General features: G+C 39.1%; 2 protein-coding genes across 2 annotated transcripts; one reads left to right on the top strand and one right to left on the bottom strand.

Annotated features, from left to right (window-relative positions):
• Nucleotides 1–2,419: 2,419 nt before the first annotated feature.
• On the bottom strand, nt 2,420–7,483 carry LOC133545248 (zona pellucida sperm-binding protein 3-like). Its single transcript, XM_061890640.1, has 9 exons — nt 7,383–7,483; nt 7,124–7,308; nt 6,956–7,059; nt 5,743–5,834; nt 5,499–5,679; nt 5,332–5,434; nt 2,757–2,845; nt 2,597–2,688; nt 2,420–2,533 (listed from the first exon to the last, which is right to left on the bottom strand). The coding sequence occupies exons 1-9, from the start codon at nt 7,444–7,446 to the stop codon at nt 2,481–2,483; spliced, it is 963 nt and encodes a 320-aa protein (XP_061746624.1). The 5' UTR covers nt 7,447–7,483; the 3' UTR covers nt 2,420–2,480.
• Nucleotides 7,484–10,533: 3,050 nt separating this feature from the next.
• On the top strand, nt 10,534–20,786 carry nedd8l (NEDD8 ubiquitin like modifier, like). Its single transcript, XM_061890641.1, has 4 exons — nt 10,534–10,687; nt 11,680–11,727; nt 15,376–15,458; nt 20,531–20,786. The coding sequence occupies exons 1-4, from the start codon at nt 10,670–10,672 to the stop codon at nt 20,634–20,636; spliced, it is 255 nt and encodes an 84-aa protein (XP_061746625.1). The 5' UTR covers nt 10,534–10,669; the 3' UTR covers nt 20,637–20,786.
• Nucleotides 20,787–21,135: the final 349 nt, after the last annotated feature.

Genomic DNA, 21,135 nt, shown 5'->3' with positions numbered 1-21,135 from the left:
TAAATGTTTAAAAAATAAATAAATAAATAAAAAGTCCATGACGGACGTGTCCCTGCGTGGGAGACTCCCGGGAAGGAGTGACGTAAAGAGATAAAGTATTCCGGAACAGGAAGTTGCTATTGTCACCTATTTTTTATGAACGTGCCTCTTTGTGCTGTTAAAGTCAGTATATGCCGTGAGCTCTTATTTTGAAGGCGCAAAGAGCGGAAGTGGTGACACGTGGTGGCGGAGCAAAGTTTTGAATTAATAAAAAAAATAAAATAATAATATATATGTAATGGTGTAAAAAACGGGAGTTCATTATGCTTGATTAAATTAGATTAAATTAGTAATTAATTAAAATTCAAATGATTAATATTTAAAAAATACATTAAACTTTTCTACACCATTACATATATATATAGAAGTATGTATGTACAATATATATATACACACAATATGAATCAAAATAAACCCTCCAGTCTCTTCGGAGGCGTGGGTTCGAATCCCACCGCTGCCACCAATGTAACCGAGGGTTTATGTCTGTCGCCTATAATGTATAAAAATACAATATTTTTTTTTACACGAGGACCACTTTATTTCCTTTCTTTTCAAAACTCCGCACCACCACTTCCGCTCTTCGCTCCTTCAAAATAAGAGCTCAGGACACATACTGTATAGTAAGTTATAACAGGAACTTAACATGAGGCAAGTCCATAAAAATAAGTTACACTATTAAGTCGGTTTAACTTTTTGATCATTTCATTAGTTTGCGTTGACTAATTATTTTAAATAGAAAAAATTAACGTAACTAAAAATAAATCCACCGTTAACCCCCATGTGTGTTGCTCTTCGACACCGGAAAACAAACATTTCTTATATTTCAAAATAAATAAAAAAAATTGCAGGAAACCATTTTCTTTTTATGAAGAGTATTTACATCAGGGGTGACCAAAGTGTGGCCCGCGGGTCATTTAACGGCACATTTTAATACAATTAAAAAAATCTAAAAACAAAGATATAAAAGAGCATACAGGTGAAATGTAACAAGAACTTGTTGCAATGTTTACTCTTCTAACACAAAGCTGCCATGCAGGCTGTTTCTTTAAAAAATAATGAATCAAAATGTCAAATGTCATTTTGAATTATTGACCTATTCAAAGCTTCGATTACGTCACATTAAATATTCCACTTTGAGATATTTTTTGGGGGAAAATGTTGCATATTTAGTTTTGGCATAAAAAACAGCAGTTTTTTTTTTTTTTTTTTAAAGAACAGCCTAAAACAAACAAACTTAAAATTGACGGATATATCTGAAGTTGATCTGGAGTATATTGTGCTAAAAGTAAACAGTAAAAACTAACACTTTAAGGACACTTTTGCATCCCCAATTATTTTAGTCTGATTTGTTTTTAAGTGTCATTGCTCAAAAAATAAATCAAAATTCAGAATTCAGGCTCCATTATATAATCTCAAATATTCCACCTAAAAGAATTGGGTGAAAATATTGCATTTTTTGTTTTTACCATTTTTTTCCCCCCCTAATGTTGATCTAGAGATTTAAAACTTGCATTTAACAAATACTGAATAACACATTTACCGAAATCATAACTGAGTGGAGGCCTAAAGTTATTTTATATATTGTATAGTTTTCAAAATAAATGAAAAGTGTGCAGCCCTCAGTGGAAAAAGTTTGGACACCCCTGATTTACACAGACAACTTTGTTGACGCTGGAACTAATCAGGTTAATTTTGATGGTTTTAATTATAAATAAAAATATTCCTCTATTGGACTGCAACTTTTACACTAATCCGACCGTTCGGGATAAAGTTTCAACATGTAGTTAAAATTGTATTTACCGTATTTCCTTGAATTGCCGCCGGGGCGCTAATTCAAAGCCTCTCACTCTGGCACTTACCAAAGTGATGCAGTAAAAATTTGAGTGTGACGTAAGCTTGGACCTTAAATCCTACTGAAAAGCTCTTAATCTTCCCTTTATGCAATATCAAATTACCATTGAAATTAGCCTCCATTTTGAAAATGACAGGGGAAGTGTCACTCGTGATGTCACAAGTTTGACCAGGCATGCACTAATTTTGGGAAGAAAGTTTGACCCTGCAGTAATTCAAGGCAGGTGGATACTATATGCCCTGCGGAAAATCAAGGAATTCCGGTAAATTATGTTTCCTGTGAAAACATGTAGAATTTTATACACGTTTTTTCAAGCAGTCACCCACACTTTCCTAGTGTGCCATCTAGTGGCTGTTTGATGTACAACTACCACAGCACCGTCGTATAGAGCAAAATCCAGAAAGTGACGTCAATTCGCACATGCGTAGACAGATTTTATCTCTCGGTATTAGAAATTTTTTGGGGTGGGCCCCCAGGGGACGTTTGTAAAAACGCTAAATTAAATTTATCAGGTTTGTGTCATGAAAAGTATTTCAACACATGACCTTTATTAGAAACATCACTTAATTGCCAACAAGTTATCAGTTCGTTAGACGATGAGAAGAGGTCCCAAGACTGAATGTTGACTGAGGCGCCGAGAGTCTGGAGGAGGAAATTAAAATGTTTAAAAAACAAAAATAAAAGGTGAGAATTTGATATAAATACCCTGCTCGGTTTGTCTTCTGTAGCGCGGGCTGCAGGTGTTGTCGCAGCAGCTGCACAGGTCGCTCTGGGCGGGGTCGTCCAGCAGCTCCCACCTGAGGACCATGAGTCAAGCAGGTATCAACAGGGACAAGTATCAGCAGTGTCCGTGTGAGAGACTTACATGCCGGTCTGCTTGGAGTAGTGACACGCCTTCTTGCTTTCATTCAGGACCGCAGGATCCCAGGCCACCAGTTTGCAGTGGATGTACACCTGAAGAACATGTCAAACTTCAATACTAGTATCAGCATTAATTTGATACCAAATTGTGACGCATATTCTGTAGTGTGGTGTGTTAGTCAAATTAAAGGCCTACTGAAACCCACTACCACCAACCACGCAGTCTGAGTTTATATTTTGACCCAGTCATCCCCCAGATTTGTTAGATGACACAAGCTGGTTATAAATGAATCCCAGGCAGAGTTGCTCATTTTGATATTCATTACCAAAGCTTTGGGAGACCAATCTAGATACTACAACCTTTCAATCGCATTGCCCAAATTGATCTGAAGTTTTCCTCTTACCAACCCCCCTGTCCCCCTCCTCGTAGCCTGCGACAGTTGAGATAAGAGCGTTATGACTTCTCGCTACAGTTCAACTTTCAAGGCCTATATAAAATAGGACAGGGATTTAAAAATATATCTCCATCAATATCAATGATGAAATCTTAACATTGCAACACATGCCAATACGGACTGTTTAGTTTACTAAACTCAAATTTTTAATTTCCCGCCAAGTATCCTGTTGAAAACGTCGCAGGTTATATTATGTATTGGACGGATATCTGATACTTGTTTTCCAAACATGGATCGGAACAGCATCAAATTGGTAACCATTTAATATTTATATTGACAAATGTGCAGTTTTAGATTGCAGTTTAGTCCAATTAAGGATACTTGTTATAGTATGCTTAGCTGTTGTGTAGCTGCTAATAGCTAGACCACGTTTACCTTTTGTTGAGGGCAAAAATACAAGAACAATTCAGATGTTAACTGGTTGTCCAGCTTGGTTTGTATCGGATTGATATCATTTGATATTGGTTTAGTTGACACGGGACCGGAACAGCCTTATTTTACAGTTTCAAATTGGTACCCATTTAATATTTACATTGACAAATGTGCAGATTTAGATTGTAATATTGTCCAATTATGGATACTTGTGCTATAGTATGCTTAGCTGTTGCGTAGCTTTACCACGTTTACCTTTTGTAGAGTTCCAAAGTACACAAAAATACCAACTTTGTGTACTTTAACAACATTTAGATATCACTGGCTCTCCAGCTTTGCTTGTATCGGACTGATATCATTAGATATCGTTTTTCTTAATATGGGATCAAATTGGTAACCATTTATTATATTGACGAATGTGCAGTTTTAGATTGCAATATTGTCCAATTAAGGACACTTAGTGTGCTTAGCTGTTGCGTATCTGCTAGTAGCTATACCATGTTTATTTTTTGTTGAGGGCAAAAATACAAGAACAATTCAGATGTTAACTGGTTGTCCAGCTTGGTTTGTATCGGATTGATATCATTTGATACTAGTTTTCTAAACATGGGCTCGGAACAGCCTTATTTGACAGTATCAAGTTGGCAATATTTTCCAATTAAGGATACTTGTGTGCTATGGTGTGCTTAGCTGTTGTGTAGCTGCTAGTAGCTATACCATTTTTACCTTATAGAAACCTAAAATACACGAAAAAAAGCAACCTTGTGTGCTTATTTAACAACATTTAGATGTCAACTGGCTCTCCAGCTTTTCTTGTATCGGACTTATATCATTTGATACTAGTTTTCTAAACATGGATTGAAACAGCCTTATTTTACAGTATCAAATTGGCAACTATTTATATTGACAAAAATGCTTTTTTAGATTTCAATAGTCAGATTAAGGATACTTGTGCTATAGTGTGCTTAGCTGTTGTGTAGCTGCTAGTAGCTTTACCATGTTTACCATTTGCAGAGGTCTAAAAGACAAAAAAACCTTGCACTCATTTCACGACATTGACGTTAACTGACTGTCCAGCTGTACTTGTATCGGACTGATATCATTTTATACTGTTTTTCCCCCCCCAAGAGATTATCCATCCATTTTCTACCGCTTATTCCCTTTTGGGGTCGATTTTACAGTATCAAATTGGTAATTTAATATTTATATTGACAAATGTGCAGTTTTAGATTGAAAGTTGTCCAATTAAGGATACTGTGCTATAGTGTGCTTAGCTGTTGTGTAGCTGCACCACATTTACCTTTTGTAGAGACCTAAAATACATGAAAAAAAGCAACCTTGTGTGCTTATTTAATAACATTTAGATGTCAACTGGCTGTCCAGCTTTTCCTGTATAGGACTGATATCCTTTACGTTTTCCAAACATGGATTGGAACAGCTTTATTTTACAGTATCAAATTAACCATTATATTGACAAATGTGCAGTTTTATATTGCAATAATGTCCAATTAAGGATACTGTGCTTAGCTGTTGTGTAGCTGCTAATAGCTATACCACGTTTACCTTTTGTAGAGACCTAAAATACAAGAAAATACCAACCTTGTGCTTATTCAACAAGATTTAAATGTCAACTGGCTCTCCAGCTTTTCCTGTATCGACTGATATCCTTTACGTTTTCCGAAACATGGGATCGGAACGGCCTTATTACAGTATAAAAAAAAAAAACCCACTTGGGTACTTCCCCCCCCTCACCTCTCCAACACCCAACATGTGGGTCTGCAGGTAGAGGACGATGGCGGAGGTGTGGTATCGAGGAAGGAAGACCGAATTTGAGCGTACGCTATCCGTCAAACACCTGCGGAAAGATATTTTTTTTAAAAAAGGGGACTTAATGGAGTTTTTCCTGGATCGGACCTCACCCTTTGTTGCCGACTAGGGGGTAGACCTGGCGGTGCGGCTGCAGCACGGCCGTATCGGCCACCACGCACTCCTCCATGAAGAGACGCAGGGGCTGGTGGGCTTGCTGATCCACCGCCGCCCAGACGGGCATGAAGGAGCCCAGGGGCACCACGTTGGTCTTGGCCACGCCCGACATCTGCTCTGTGGCGGTACACACACACTAAGTCAGCCTTCAGAATAAGAGCGCCACAAGTCAGGACTCACCGTTTAGCAGCGCCATGTGGAAGACGAGGCCGCCTCTTCCCGCTGACGCACTGAAGCCCGGGTTCAGGAAGGGTGGAACCCATGCCTCGGGTCTGAAAGTTTTCAGAAAAAAAAAAATCTTTCCATTCTGAGTTCCCAGTGAACAGATGAAAGCTGTCTTGTAAAAATTCCACATTCTACAATTGAAATTTAGTGATCCAAGCTCGATCCAGGACCAGCCCAAAACATCTTTTGTGTTAATTTGACCGAAAATGGGTTGTACTTTTATAGCGCTTTTCTACCTTCAAAGTACTCAAAGCGCTTTGACACTACTTCCACATTTACCCATTCACACACACACACACTGATGAAGGGAGCTGCCATGCAAGGGCTGTTTACACCCCCCCATTCCTTTAGAAACATCCATCCATTTTCTACCGCTTATTCCCTTTCGGGGTCGTGGGGGGCGCTGGCGCCTATCTCAGCTACAATCGGGTGGAAGGCGGGGTACACCCTGGACAAGTCGCCACCTCATCGCAGGGCCAACACAGATAGACATTCACACACTAGGGCCAATTTAGTGTTGCCAATCAACTTATCCCCAGGTGCATGTTTTTGGAAGTGGGAGGAAGCCGGAGTAGAAACAGCAGTTTCTAAAAAGGAATGGGGCCGTACGGCTCGGTTGGCTGACTGACCGTGCCAGCAACTTGAGAGTTGCAGGTTAGATTCCCACTTCTGCCATCCTACCCACCGCCGTTGTGTCCTTGGGAAAGACTTTACCCACCTGCTCCCAGTGCCACCCAAACTGGTTTAATTGCAACTTAAATATTGGGTTTAACTATGTCAAGAGAAAAGCGCTATATAAACTAACTTCTAAACAGGGAAAGTCCAAATAAAGAGGCGTACAATTATTCGCCAGAGTAAGGGTGACACCAAGTGGTTACATGTCGACACGTTTCTCCTCAAATTGAGCCAAATTGAATCCTGTCTGTTTAATTCCTTGCTTCTTGTCTTGTTTAATAAATGTTAAGTTAAAGTTAAAGTTCCAATGATTGTCACTCACACACACGGTGTGTCAAAATTATTCTCTGCATTTGACCCATCACCCTTGATCACCCCCTGGGATGTGAGGGGAGCAGTGAGCAGCGGCGGTGGCCACGCCCGGGAGTCATTTTTGATGATTTAACCCCCAAGTTAGTGTGTGAACATGACAAAGTTAAAAAAAAAAAGGTACCTGTCATAGACGCACTGGAAGGAGTACTCATAAGCGGGAGGCTTGGATTTGGGCTGCGGCCTGTAGGTCAGTTTGTTTTGGTAGACCACGTGCTTGCCTTTCATCTGCGGACAAAACCGGTGAGCAAAAAAAAATAATTGCTTTTTAGAGAGAAAAAACCCCAAATACCAGCTTGGAGAATTTGCACTGAGTGAAGGAGACGTCGAAGCGGAGCTCCATCTCCCCGCCGGGCAGCTTGACGGCGTTGGAGCGGATGCAGTTGCCCAGGAAGAAGCGGCTCCCGTACGGCGCCAACTGGGGACTGAGACGCCACGTGACGTTGACCCGGTTCTTTCCGCACTCGATGCGGATCGCTGCAGAAACAAACCAAAAAAAGGTGCTTATAGGCGTCGCCGTGACAACGCCAACTGTTTTTCCCAAGCAATACCTTTGTCGTCGGCCGCCGCCGCCAAGGCAGCCAGGACCAGCACGCCCAGACACAGGTGGATCATGGTGACTCTGGCAGACTGACCACCTGGAGAGGGGAATATATACCCACTTCCTGTCTAATCACTGCAATGACGCACAGGTGTGCAGCACAGGTGAGCAGAAGGTTTGGGCGATACTGCACACGCCTGTGTTGATTTGATACCAAGGAAATACAGGCGCAGTATTACTGATAGTAAAGGTGCGGAAAAAATATCGATTCACATCCGAATCGTTTAATTATTTTCAAAAATATATATTTGGAATTATTATTTTTTTTTAACAGTACATTTTTTTTAGACAAATTCCACACCGGTTTTTGAAAAAGTTTGTTTATGATTTTATTTTACTAGTTTCTTTAGAAATTATTATTTTGGATATCATTTTCCTACCAAATAAAATATTTAATTTAATAATTAATTTTAAAGAAACACACACAAAAAAAAAATATATATATATATATAAATATATATATATATAGTGTCTTTAATACGATATTGTCATCTGGAAAAACAATAGTAATGTCAAGATGAAATAAATTATTTAAATTTAAAAAATGAATAAATACAAAAAAAAATAATTAATAACATATAAAGGATTAAAAAAAGTAAATAGTAAATTTAAAAGTGCTGAAAAAAAATCGATTGACATTCGAATTCATGATTTTCCCCCCAAAAACAAATAAATAAATAAATCAAAAAAAATATATATATATATTTTTTAAGAATATAATTTAAAAAAATAAAAAAATTGGGGGGGCAATTCAAACCAAGAGGAGTTTTCTGTAACCTCGGGTCGGTTTTGAAAAGGTTTGTTTATGGTTTTATTTTACTAGTTTCTTTAATAATTATTATTTTGGATATCATTTTCATACCAAATAAATTATTTCATTGTATTAATTTATTTGAAAGAGAATAAAAAATATATAATAAAAAAATAATAATAATAAAGTGTCTTAGATACGATATTGTCATTTGGAAAAAAATAATGTAAAAAATAAATAAATACAAAAAAACTCAAATTTAATAAAACATAAAGGATGAATAAAAGTAAATAAACAAATTAAAAGTGCTGACAAAATTGATTCATATCCGAATTCATGATTTTCAAAAATATATATTTGTATTTTTTATTTTATTATTACTATTTTTTTTAAGAATACAGTAAGAAAAAAAACAAACATTTTTTTGTGCAATTCGAACCAAGAGGAGTTTTCTGTAACCTCGGGTTGGTTTGAAAAGGTTCATTTATGATTTTTTTTTTACTAGTTTCTTTAATAATTATTATTTTGGATATCATTTTCATCCCAAATAGAATATTTCATTATACTAATTTGTTTTAAAGACACACAAACACAAAAAAGTGTCTTTTTGTATATATATATATATATATATATGTCTTGATAGGCGCCAGCGCCCCCCGCGACCCCAAAAAGGGAATAAGCGGTAGAAAATGGATGGATGGATGGATGTCTTGATTGGATTATCCAGAGAATAGTGCTCGATACCGTGGTAGAGCGCAATCTCCTGATGATTGAAGGAACCCCTCATGAAACAGATCTGTAGAGATGAAGTAGTCTTGTGATTTTTTCCCACACCTATATATATATATATATATATATATATATATATATGTAATGTATTATATATAATAAGTGTCTATTATATGTATTGTCATCTGCAAAAACAATAGTAATATTAAAATAAAATAAATTAATCAATATCATATTATTTTGGATATCATTTTCATCCCAAATAGAATATTTCAGTATATTAATTTGTTTTAAAGACACACAAACACAAAAAAAGTGTCTTTTTGTATAAATAAATAAATATATATATATATATATATATATATATATATATATATATATATATATATATATATATGTAATGTATTATATATAATAAGTGTCTATTATATGTATTGTCTTCTGCAAAAACAATAGTAATATTAAAATAAAATAAATTAATCAAATTTATATAAATAAATAAATACAGAAAAATTTGAATAAAACATAAAGAATTAAAAAAAGTAAATACAAAATTTAAATCGATTCACATCCTAATTCATAATTTCAAAAATACATAGTTAGATTTTTTTTTTCAAGAATACAATAAAAAAACAAAACTTTTTTTGGGGCAATTCAAACCAAGAGGAGTTTTCTGTAACCTCGGGTCGGTTTTGAAAATGTTCGTTTGTGATTTTATTTTACTAGTTTCTTTAATAATTATTATTTTGGATATCATTTTCATACCAAATAAAATATTTAATTATATTAATTATTTTAAAGACACACATTTCATCTGGATAAACAATAGTAATATTATGACAAAATAAATTATTTAAATTTAAAATATCAAAAAATCCCCAAAAACTAATTTAATAAAATATAAAGCATTAATAGAATTAAATTTAAAAAAATTAAAAGTGCTGAAAAAATCGATTCACATCCCAATTCATGATTTTCAAACATATATATTTTAAATTATAAGAATATATAAAAAAAAATATTTAAAAAATATTTTTTTTGGGGGGGGGGGGGGGGCTATTTCCGCGCTGCAAGCCAAGAGATTTTGTAACCTCAAGCCGGTTTTGAAAAGGTTTAATTATGAGATTTGTTTTACGAGTTTCTTTATTAATTACTATTTTTATATATAATTTTCATACTAATATAAAATATTTCATTAATTAATTTTAAAGACATAATAATACGATATTGTCATCCGCAAAAACACTAGCAGAAATTAAGTAACTTTTTAAAATTAAATTTAAAAAAGAAATAAATACAAAAACACTAAAATTAAATTAAAAATAAAGGAATAATAAAAGTAAAAAATAATACTGCAGCAAGTATAAGTAGTAATATTTTTTTTTTAAATCAAAGCAGTGTTTTAACGTAAAAAATAGTAATCAGTAACATTTACTTATATTAATGTGTTTTTTTTTTCCAACGTTCTAAAATTATAAAAAATATTTCACCTACATAATAAAAAACGTGTAAAATGTCACACTTTAGCCTCAAAAGCTTCATTGCTTACGTTCGAAAACGTAAAAAACTATTAATAAACAAAATGGCAAAGCGGAACTATATGCAATTGTGCAGTGTGGGCGGAACAATTTTCTATGTGACACCGGAAGTACTCCTGAATCATCCCGGCGAGCAGTTTTGGAAGCACTGACACTCTTAGCGCTTTATTAGTCTTTATTTCATATAACTTCAACTTATATCTTTAGTCATCCTTCAAAATGCTGATTAAAGTGAAGGTAAGGCGTTTATTTTTCATCATTTGATACGAACGCGGCGCCGAGTGAGGCTGCTCGTCCGTTAAAAAAAAAGATGGTCGCTTGTTTAAAAATGTATTTATTTTGCTTTATTATTTGTTAGCACTGTTTAAAAGATGACGGTTTAAATGCGGGATTAAACTAATAATAAGTCGGCTGTGTGGCTTCTTCAATGAATAAAGTAACTATTATTAGCATAATTGCTAGTAGTTAAATCGCTAGTAATGGAGATTACTAACTACCGTATTTCCTTGAATTGCCGCCTGGGCGCTAATTAATTTAAAACCTCTTCTCACTCTTGCACTTACCAAAGGCATGCAGTAAAAGTAAGCATGCGCTAATTATTTTAAAACCTCTTCTCACTCCGGCACTTACCAAAGGCATGCAGTAAAAATTTGACTGTGATGTAAGGATACCATCATGAAAAAAAACATTTTTATGATCTTACCTTTACTGATAAATGAAGTCCATGCGCAGCTCCTTCTGATCAAAAGCATCGATAACCTGTTTATAGAAGTCTTCCTTATCTTTCTTCAGTTTTAAAAGTCTTTCTGTCTCGATGGAGATCTTCCTTTAATACCTCCTGCTTCCATTGAAAGTCCAGTTTAGAAAACATCTATCAGACCGCAGCACTAACTCTTCCGGGATGCTACAATATACACCCCCCCCCCCCCCCCCCCCCACAACCTCAACCTCCTCATGCTCTTGCAGGGAGAGCATGTCCCAAATTCCAAGTTTCTGTTTTGAGGCATGTTAAAAAAAATAATGCACTTTGTGACTTCAAAAATAAATGTGGCAAAACTTCAGTTGATTTATTTTGGAAAACCTTGTTAAATTGTTTAATGCATCCAGCCGGGCATCACTGAATGTATCGGTAATTAAGAGTTGGACAATATCAGGATATCGGGGAGAAAAAAAACATTATCAGACATCTCTCAAAAATAAACATGAATAAAACGATGCTTTTGTTTCAGACTCTGACTGGGAAAGAAATAGAGATCGACATCGAGCCCACGGATAAGGTAAGGCTGTCAAAAAAAACGTGTGACGGCCGCGATGAAAAAGTTGACGTACATTTGGAAAGTACTTAATGTCATGGCTGTCTTTTGTGTTTCCGATCATTTTTTAAATTTTTGTTTCATCTGACGTCACATGGAGAAAGATAAGACCTTCTGTGGTTAGGTGAAACTAAAAATGTAGCTGTTTGGCCCACAATACCCAGCCGTTAATCCCAGGAACACCATTCCTCCAGTCAAGCATGGTGGTGGTAGTATTATGCTGTGGGCCTGTTTTGCTGCCAGTAAAACTGGTGCTTTTTAGAGAGTAAATGGGACAATTGGAAAAAGGAGGATTACCTCAAAATTGTAATAATGATAAATAATAATGGATGAGATTTTATATCAATCAATGTTTATTTATATAGCCCGAAATCACAAGTGTCTCAAAGGGCTGCACAAGCCACAACGACATCTGCGGTTCAGCGCCCACATAAGGGCCAGGAAAAACTCCCAACCCAGTGAGACGTCGATGAGAATGACTATGAGAAACCTTGGAGAGGCCGCAAATGTAGTGAGAGTCCAGTCCATTGTGGATCTCATATAATAGTGAGAGTCCAGTTCATAGTGGATCTAACATAATAGTGGGAGTCCAGTCCATAGTGGATCTAACATAATAGTGTGAGAGTCCAGTCCATAGTGGATCTAACATAATAATGTGAGAGTCCAGTCCTTAGTGGATCTAACATAATAGTGAGAGTCCAGTCCATAGTGGATCCAACACAATAGTGAGAGTCCAGTCCATTGTGGATCTAACATAATAGTGAGAGTCCAGTCCATAGTGGATCTCATATAATAGTGAGAGTCCAGTTCATAGTGGATCTAACATAATAGTGGGAGTCCAGTCCATAGTGGATCTAACATAATAGTGTGAGAGTCCAGTCCATAGTGGATCTAACATAATAATGTGAGAGTCCAGTCCTTAGTGGATCTAACATAATAGTGAGAGTCCAGTCCATAGTGGATCTAACACAATAGTGAGAGTCCAGTCCATTGTGGATCTAACATAATAGTGAGAGTCCAGTCCATAGTGGATCTAACATAATAGTGAGAGTCCAGTCCATAGTGGATCTAACATAATAGTGAGAGTCCAGTCCATCGTGGATCTAACAGAATAGTGTGAGAGTCCGGTCCATAGTGGATCTAACATAATACTGAGAGTCCAGTCCATAGTGGATCTAACATATTATTTTGAGAGTCCAGTCCATAGTAGATCTAACATAATAGTGAGAGTCCAGTCCATAGTGGATCTAACATAGTAGTGTGTGAGTCTAGTCTATAGTGGATCTAACATAATAGTGAGAGTCCAGTCTATAGTGGATCTAACATAATAGTGAGAGTCCAGTCCATAGTGGATCTGACATAATAGTGAGAGTCCAGTCCATAGTGGATCTAACATAATAGTGAGAGTCCAGTCCATAGTGGATCTAACATAATATTGTGTGAGTCTAGTCTATAGTGGATCTAACATAATAGTGAGAGTCCAGTCTATCGTGGATCCAACATAATAGTGAGAGTATAGTCCATAGTGGATTTACATAATAATAGTGTGAGAGTCCAGTCCATAGTGGATCCAACATAATAGTGAGAGTCCAGTCCATAGTGGATCTAACATAATAGTGAGAGTCCAGTTCATAGTGGATCTAACATAATAGTGGGAGTCCAGTTCATTGTGGATCTAACATAATAGTGGGAGTCCAGTTCATTGTGGATCTAACATAATAGTGTGACAGTCCAGTCCATAGTGGATCTAACATAATAGTGGGAGTCCAGTTCATAGTGGATCTAACATAATAGTGACAGTCCAGTCCGTAGTGGATCTAACATAATAGTGAGAGTCCAGTTCATAGTGGATCTAACATAATTGTGAGAGTCCAGTCCATAGTGGATCTAACATAATAGTGTGAGAGTCCAGTCCATAGTGGATCTAACATAATATCAATCAATCAATCAATGTTTACTTATATAGCCCTAAATCACTAGTGTCTCAAAGGGCTGCACAAACCACCACGACATCCTTGGTAGGCCCACATAAGGGCAAGGAAAACTCACACCCAGTGGGACATCGGTGACAATAATGATCCAGTGGGACGTCGGTGACAATAATGATTATGAGAACCTTAGAGAGGAGGAAAGTAATGGATGTCGAGCGGGTCTAACATGATACTGTGAAAGTTCAATCCACAATGGATCCAACACAGTCGCGAGAGTCCAGTCCAAAGCGGGTCCAACTCAGCAGCGAGAGTCCCGTTCACAGCGGAGCCAGCAGGAAACCATCCCAAGCGGAGGCGGATCAGCAGCGCAGAGATGTCCCCAGCCGATACACAGGCAAGCAGTATATGGCCACCGGATAATAGTGAGAGTCCAGTCCATAGTGGATCTAACATAATATTGTGTGAGTCTAGTCTATAGTGGATCTAACATAATAGTGTGACAGTCCAGTCCATATTGGATCTAATATAATAGTGGGAAAGTCCAGTCCATAGTGGATCCAACATAATAATAGTGTGAGAGTCCAGTCCAGAGTGGATCTAACATAATAGTGAGAGTCCAGTCCATAGTGGATCTAACATAATAGTGAGAGTCCAGTCCATCGTGGATCTAACATAATAGTGTGACAGTCCAGTCCATAGTGGATCTAATATAATAGTGGGAAAGTCCAGTCCATAGTGGATTCAACATAATAATAGTGTGAGAGTCCAGTCCATAGTGGATCTAATATAATAGTGAAAGTCCAGTCCATAGTGGATCTAACATAATAGTGAGAGTCCAGTCCATCGTGGATCTAACATAATAGTGTGACAGTCCAGTCCATAGTGGATCTAATATAATAGTGGGAAAGTCCAGTCCATAGTGGATCCAACATAATAATAGTGTGAGAGTCCAGTCCATAGTGGATCTAACATGACAGTGCGAGTCCAATCCATATTGGATCTAACATAATAGTGTGAAAGTCCAGTCCATAGTGGATCTAACATAATAGTGTGAGAGTCTAGTCCATAGTGGATCTAACATAATAGTGTGAGAGTCCAGTCCATAGTGGATCTAACATAATAGTGAGAGTCCAGTCCATAGTGGATCTAACATAATAGTGAGAGTCCAGTCCATAGTGGAACTTGCATAATTGTGAGAGTCCAGTCCATAGTGGATCTAAAATAATAGTGAGAGTCCAGTCCTTGTGGGGTCAGCAGGAGACCATCCCAAGTGGAGACAGGTCAGCAGTGCAGAGATGTCCCCAAGCGATGCACAGGCTAGTGGTCCACCCTGGGTCCCGACTCTGGACATCCAGCACTTCATCCATGTCCACCAGACCTGTGGCCCCCCCTTCCTCTCCTCTCTGTATTATTAGATACTCTACAAAGTGCTCACAGAGAAGTGGCTACCCGTCATTCATTCACAAGTGGTGGTGGTAAGCTACGAATGTAAAGAAGCAAATATAATGAATTTTTTCTTGGTGATCAACAAGTATGTGCTCCAATCACTCTATCAGAAAAAAATGAGAGTTATAGAAATGATTGGAAACTCAAGACAGCCATGACTTTATGTTCTTCACAAGTCTATGTACACTTTCTGTATATTTCCCCTCAAAACACTAGTTCTTTTTTGGCTTTCTAGGTGGAGCGAATTAAAGAACGTGTGGAGGAAAAAGAAGGGATCCCGCCCCAACAACAAAGACTCATCTACAGCGGAAAACAGATGTGAGCGCCTCCACGCTCCATTATTGTACATTTATGTGCATAAAAGTGTTCATACAGCACCACCATGTCTATTAGAAGTGCAGGCTTCCAACAACTGTCACAAAACAATGGCGTTTATCTACTTTATCAAGCAAAAAAAAAGTTAAAACTGGGGCCTGATCTACTAAAATCCAATTAGTGTGCAAACTATAACATTGTGTGTGCTATTAGTGCAGGGGTAGGGAACCTATGGCTCGAGAGCCAGGTGTGGCTCTCAGATAAATCTTAGCTGACATTGCTTAACGCGATAAATATGAATAATTTTGCTGGTAATCACAGTGCTCAAAATCCCATCCCATCCATCCATTTCTACCGCTTATTCCCTTTTGAGGTCGCGGGGGGCGCTGGCGCCTATCTCAGCTACAATCGGGCGGAAGGCGGGGTACACCCTGGACGAGTCGCCACCTCATCGCAGGGCTAACACAGATAGACAGACAACATTCACACTCACATTCACACACTAGGGCCAATTTAGTGTTGCCAATCAACCTAACTCAAAATAACATACAAAATATAAAACATTTCTACCGCACCTGTTCAAGAAGTCGCATTAATGGTAAGAAGTATTTTATGTCGCGATAGGGCGGGGGTTGCAGCTTGCTGCGGGGTCGTTCTCCCAGGAAGGCAGACGGACTACTCGGGACATGGCATTTAGGTAAAAACATGATTTCATTTGAACTAAAAAAATATACAAACAAAAATCGCTCACAGCGGAGGCACAACTTGGGCTAAGGAACAAAGGTAACGCGTAAACATAAATCAAACAAAACTTACTTGGCATGGCATGAAGCACGAAACTATGGCAAGGCATGAAACAAGTCAGCGCAGGGCGACTGACTGGCAAAGACGAGCTTAAATACTGCCTCTGATTAGTGCTCGGGAAGCAGGTGAGCGGGCGTTTTGTCCACCAGAGACAGGTGGACAAAATGAGTAACTAAGGGATTGGAAAAAAACAGGAACTTAAAAGAGTCCAAAGGACAAACAGCACATGGCCAAACAAAAACATGATCAACAGACATGACATTTTATTTATTATTGGTTAGCTTCAGAATAACAATGTTATTAAAAAGAATTAGAGACTTATCATACTCTACAAATGTTGGTCTTACTTAAAAATGCACGCATTTAGTTGTATTCAGTGTTAAAAAATACGATATGGCTCACACGGAAATACATTTTGAAATATTTGGCTTTCATGGCTCTCTCAGCCAAAAAGGTTCCCGACCCCTGTGTTAGTGGGTGTGTTTACTTAGATTGTGTGGACAATAACAGGTGCAAAAGTGCATTGTGCGTGTACACCAACTCTTATTTACCTCCACATTTATGGCTCATGTTGCTGACATGCATCATCATCGACGGTCACTCGAAGCGAGTATGACGGTCCTCCTGGTAGGGGTGTATCCCTTTATGGTGGATGCCTTAGTGCAGGGGTGCCCATTACGTCGATCGCGAGCTACCAGTCGACCGCGGGGGGTGTGTCAGTCGATCTCCAGCCAGGCTTTTAAAAAAAATAGACCTAAAAATGAGTGATCATCAATCTTCACCAAGACGTCACTTAAATGACATTCACGGTACCGGAGGGTCTTGTGAGATGACGCTGGCTGCTGCAACATCATTATTATGAAAATATGACCGAGAGGAAGGCCAGAAACACTTTTTATTTCAACAGACTCTCGCGCCGTACCTTCCGTCAAAACTCTAAAGGCCGACTGCACATTTCCTATCTTCACAATAAAAGCCCTGCTTCATGCTGCCTGCGCTAACTAAATACAGAGTCTCGGAAAACTGGCGTGCACAAGCGATCCCTCAGAAAGCTGGCGTGCACATCACTTGTGCACGCCAGCTTTCTGAGACTCTTATTTTGTTAGCGCAGGCAGCATGAAGCGGGGCTTTTATTGTGAAGATAGGAAATGTGCAGTCGGCCTTTAGAGTTTTGACGGAAGGGACGGCGCGAAAGTCTGTTGAAATAAAAAGTGTTTCTCGCCTTCCTCTCTGTCATTTTTTCATAATAATGAACTGGCAGCAGCCAGCGTCATCTCACAAGACCCTCGGGTGCCGTGGATGTCAATCAAGCAAGCTACGGAATTTGCCGCCAATGTTTTTCTTGTAAAGTGTATGGAAGCTGGATGAATTAGATGCCAAAAACCAACCACTTTCATGTGGTATTGTACAGAAAGGACAACTTTTTTTCTCCTCCATTTGAAAATCTGGGCGTTATCATCATTACTGTCTGATTCCAATCAATGCAAGTCATCAGAATCAGGTAATACACCAACTTATATTCTTGTCTTTGTGAAAGAAAGACATCTATATGTGTTACACATGCTTGTATTATCATTAAACACATTTAACTTGTTTACAAAAATGTCTCTTTCATAAATAAATAAATATATATGATATATATAAATGAGGTAGATCCCCTCGAGTTGGTCAATTGAAAAGTAGCTCGCCTGCAGAAAAAGTGTGGGCACCCCTGCCTTAGTGTAACGTGGGGAGGCAGGTGCACGGACGGTCACCACACCATCCTTGGCAAATCCGGGTCAGGGTCCAGTGGCATGGGGTCCTACACGACTGTAGTATTGAACATTAATTATGAAAAAACAAACAAGGGTGTTTTAGTCATATTAAGAGTGTAACGGTACACAAAAATTTTGGTTTGGTACGTACCTCGGTTTAGAGGTCACGGTTCGATTCATTGTCGGTACAGTAAGAAAACAACAAAATATAAATTTGTTGGTTATTTATGTACCTAATTTGTAAACAATGGTGTAACATATAAATATACACGCAGGGTCCCTAAATGTGGTCAACATATATAAAATAAAAATTAAATAAGATAAGGCTCAGAAAGTGCTTTTTTTGATTGATTGATTGAGACTTTTATTAGTAGATTGCACAGTACAGTACATATTCCGTACAATTGACCATCCATCCATCTTCTTCCGCTTATCCGAGGTCGGGTCGCGGGGGCAACAGCCAAAGCAGGGAAGCCCAGACTTCCCTATCTCCAGCCACTTCGTCTAGCTCTTCCCGGGGGATCCCGAGGCGTTCCCAGGCCAGCCGGGAGACATAGTCTTCCCAACGTGTCCTGGGTCTTCCCCGTGGCCTCCTACCGGTTGGACGTGCCCTAAACACCTCCCTAGGGAGGCGTTCGGGTGGCATCCTGACCAGATGCCCGAACCTCCTCATCTGGCTCCTCTCCATGTGAAGGAGCAGCGGCTTTACTTTGAGTTCCTCCCGGATGGCAGAGCTTCTCACCCTATCTCTAAGGGAGAAACCCAAACTCATTTCGGCCGCTTGTACCCGGGATCTTATCCTTTCGGTCATGACCCAAAGCTCATGACCATAGGTGAGGATGGGAACGTAGATCAACCGGTAAATTGAGAGCTTTGCCTTCCGGCTCAGCTCCTTCTTCACCACAACGGATCGGTACAACGTCCGCATTACTGAAGACGCCGCACCGATCCGCCTGTCGATCTCACGATCCACTCTTCCCTCACTCGTGAACAAGACTCCTAGGTACTTGAACTCCTCCACTTGGGGCAGGGTCTCCTCAATTGACCACTAAGTGGTAAAACCCCAATAAGTTTTTCAACTTGTTTAAGTCAGGGTGCTTGTTCCATCCATCCATTTTCTACCGCTTATTCCCTTTTGGGGGCGCTGGTGCCTATCTCAGCTACAATCGGGCGGAAGGTGGGCTACACCCTGGACAAGTCGCAACCTCATCGCAGGGCCAGGGTGCATGTTAATCAACATTAAACTGCCCTCCAGTTGTTGCTCAGATTAAAGAAAAACAAAAATGTTCTTCCACATATAAAAAGTGCAACATTAGTGAAGTGTGAAGTGAATTATATTTATATAGCGCTTTTCTCTAGTGACTCAAAGTGCTTTACATAGTGAAACCCAATATCTAAGTTACATTTAAAGCAGTGTGGGTGGCACTGGGAGCAGGTGGGTAAAGTGCCTTGCCCAAGGACACACCGGCAGTGGCTAGGATGGCGGAAGCGGGAATCGAACCTGCAACCCTCAAGTTGCTGGCACGGCCACTCTACCAACTGAGCTATGCCGCTTAAACAGTTTCAAGTCAACTCAATCCCAGATTAACTTTTCTCCCCCCCTGCCTGGCTAACTTGGCAGTAAGAGGATATATGGACTCATTGTTCTTCCACCATAGAAGTGAGTCAAAATCTAGTTTTAATGCAATATGTACTTAAATCTGCTACTATAAAAACATTTGTTATTGCTTTAGCCTTGCCTGACTCGCCGAGGAGAGGCTGCTTAAATGCGGTGCTGACGCTTCAAATGGGTTAGCATGTGTTATGAGAGTAGCGTATGTGTGGCCCTTTAATATGTGACAGCATGTGAGGTGAGTGGCTAGTGTTTTGTTGGATTGGCTGTGTGCAAGACTTCAATAAAGCCGCAATTTGCAACTAATTACCCTGGAGTCTGGAGCTGTGGAGACCCACTGCCGGCGTTGCCCCCGAGAATACATCAGCCCTGGAGAGTGTCCCCCCCCCCCTGCGTTCCTCGACTACGGTCTGGGAGCCGGAAGCAGGAAAGGTGCAACACATGTTTGACGTGTTGTCCAAAGCAGCTGCTGAACAATATCGGCAAACCTCCGTCCTCCATTGTTGTATCGCGCAGCCAAAGTGTTCCCAAACGAGAGATCTTAACGAAACAGGAGGGGTCTTCCAGCCCTGGCTTTTACATCTTGTCCTAGCCCGGTCGCTGCTAGCATGTGTACTCGTTCGGTACACCTCCGAACGGTTCAATACAAATACATGTAACGTTACACCCCTAGATTTAGTATTTTCAAAAAGAGCAATACTTTAAATTGTCCAATTTAGTGAACACTATAAGTTTCCTTGAGTCTAAAAATACTAATTATTTCTTGTAGCTGCAGGGTTGTTGACTAGAATGAATGGACAAAGCACTGCACTTCTTTTTACTCGCACTTTACCCACAGCTCTGACTTACAGGCACGTAGGAGAAAAGCAGATCAAAGATCCTCATGCTGTGTTTGTGTCTGGCAGGAACGACGAGAAGACGGCGGCGGACTACAAAATCCAGGGCGGCTCGGTGCTCCACCTGGTGTTGGCGCTAAGAGGAGGGACAGCCAGCCATGTGGTCCCGTCATGAGCGCCGTAGGTGTCCTATCATATATATATACGCGTTAAGACAAAAACAAACCACACCAAGAAGAAAAAAAACGGATGTTTTTGTAACCCGTATTGGCTTTCAGTTTGACAAATGTGTGCTTTATTGCTTGTGAATAAATGCTGAAGTGGAGCTTTGTATGGTCCTGTAAGGCAGGGGCCCCCCGACCTGTTCCCACCGGGGACCGCTTTAACGTAGGCATCCTTTAAGGGACCGCCAGTTAAACACAGTGAAGTGCATGAAAAATACAACTCAATATAACGCTGAATTAGTGCTTCTATGCAATACATTTAATTAAAGTGCATTGTTTAATGTCACACTTGACAACTTCCTATCTATAAACAAGATTATTGGTGTTCCTGGTGCACAGGTATCGAACTCAAGGCCCTGCACCTCATTTTTTGTGGCCCGCAAAAGCCTGGACATATGTCAATAAATTTGAAGTGAAGTGAATTATATTTATATAGCGCTTTACATAGTG

The sequence above is a fragment of the Nerophis ophidion genome, linkage group LG28 (assembly GCF_033978795.1).
Source record: "Nerophis ophidion isolate RoL-2023_Sa linkage group LG28, RoL_Noph_v1.0, whole genome shotgun sequence".
In the NCBI taxonomy this organism is placed as follows: Eukaryota; Metazoa; Chordata; class Actinopteri; order Syngnathiformes; family Syngnathidae; genus Nerophis; species Nerophis ophidion.
This window is presented reverse-complemented; position numbering and strand designations above follow the sequence as displayed.

What these genes read in the sequence shown, in the direction of transcription:
- nedd8l (XM_061890641.1), top strand. An exon ending in ACATCGAGCCCACGGATAAG is followed by an intron (nt 11,728 to 15,375) that starts GTAAGGCTGTCA and finishes TTGGCTTTCTAG; the next exon opens with GTGGAGCGAATTAAAGAACG. An exon ending in ATCTACAGCGGAAAACAGAT is followed by an intron (nt 15,459 to 20,530) that starts GTGAGCGCCTCC and finishes TGTGTCTGGCAG; the next exon opens with GAACGACGAGAAGACGGCGG.
- LOC133545248 (XM_061890640.1), bottom strand. Translation starts at nt 7,446, where the DNA reads ATGATCCACCTGTGTCTGGGCGTGCTGGTCCTGGCTGCCTTGGCGGCG. An exon ending in AGTGCAAATTCTCCAAGCTG is followed by an intron (nt 7,060 to 7,123) that starts GTATTTGGGGTT and finishes TTTTGTCCGCAG; the next exon opens with ATGAAAGGCAAGCACGTGGT. An exon ending in ACATGTTGGGTGTTGGAGAG is followed by an intron (nt 2,846 to 5,331) that starts GTGAGGGGGGGG and finishes CATGTTCTTCAG; the next exon opens with GTGTACATCCACTGCAAACT.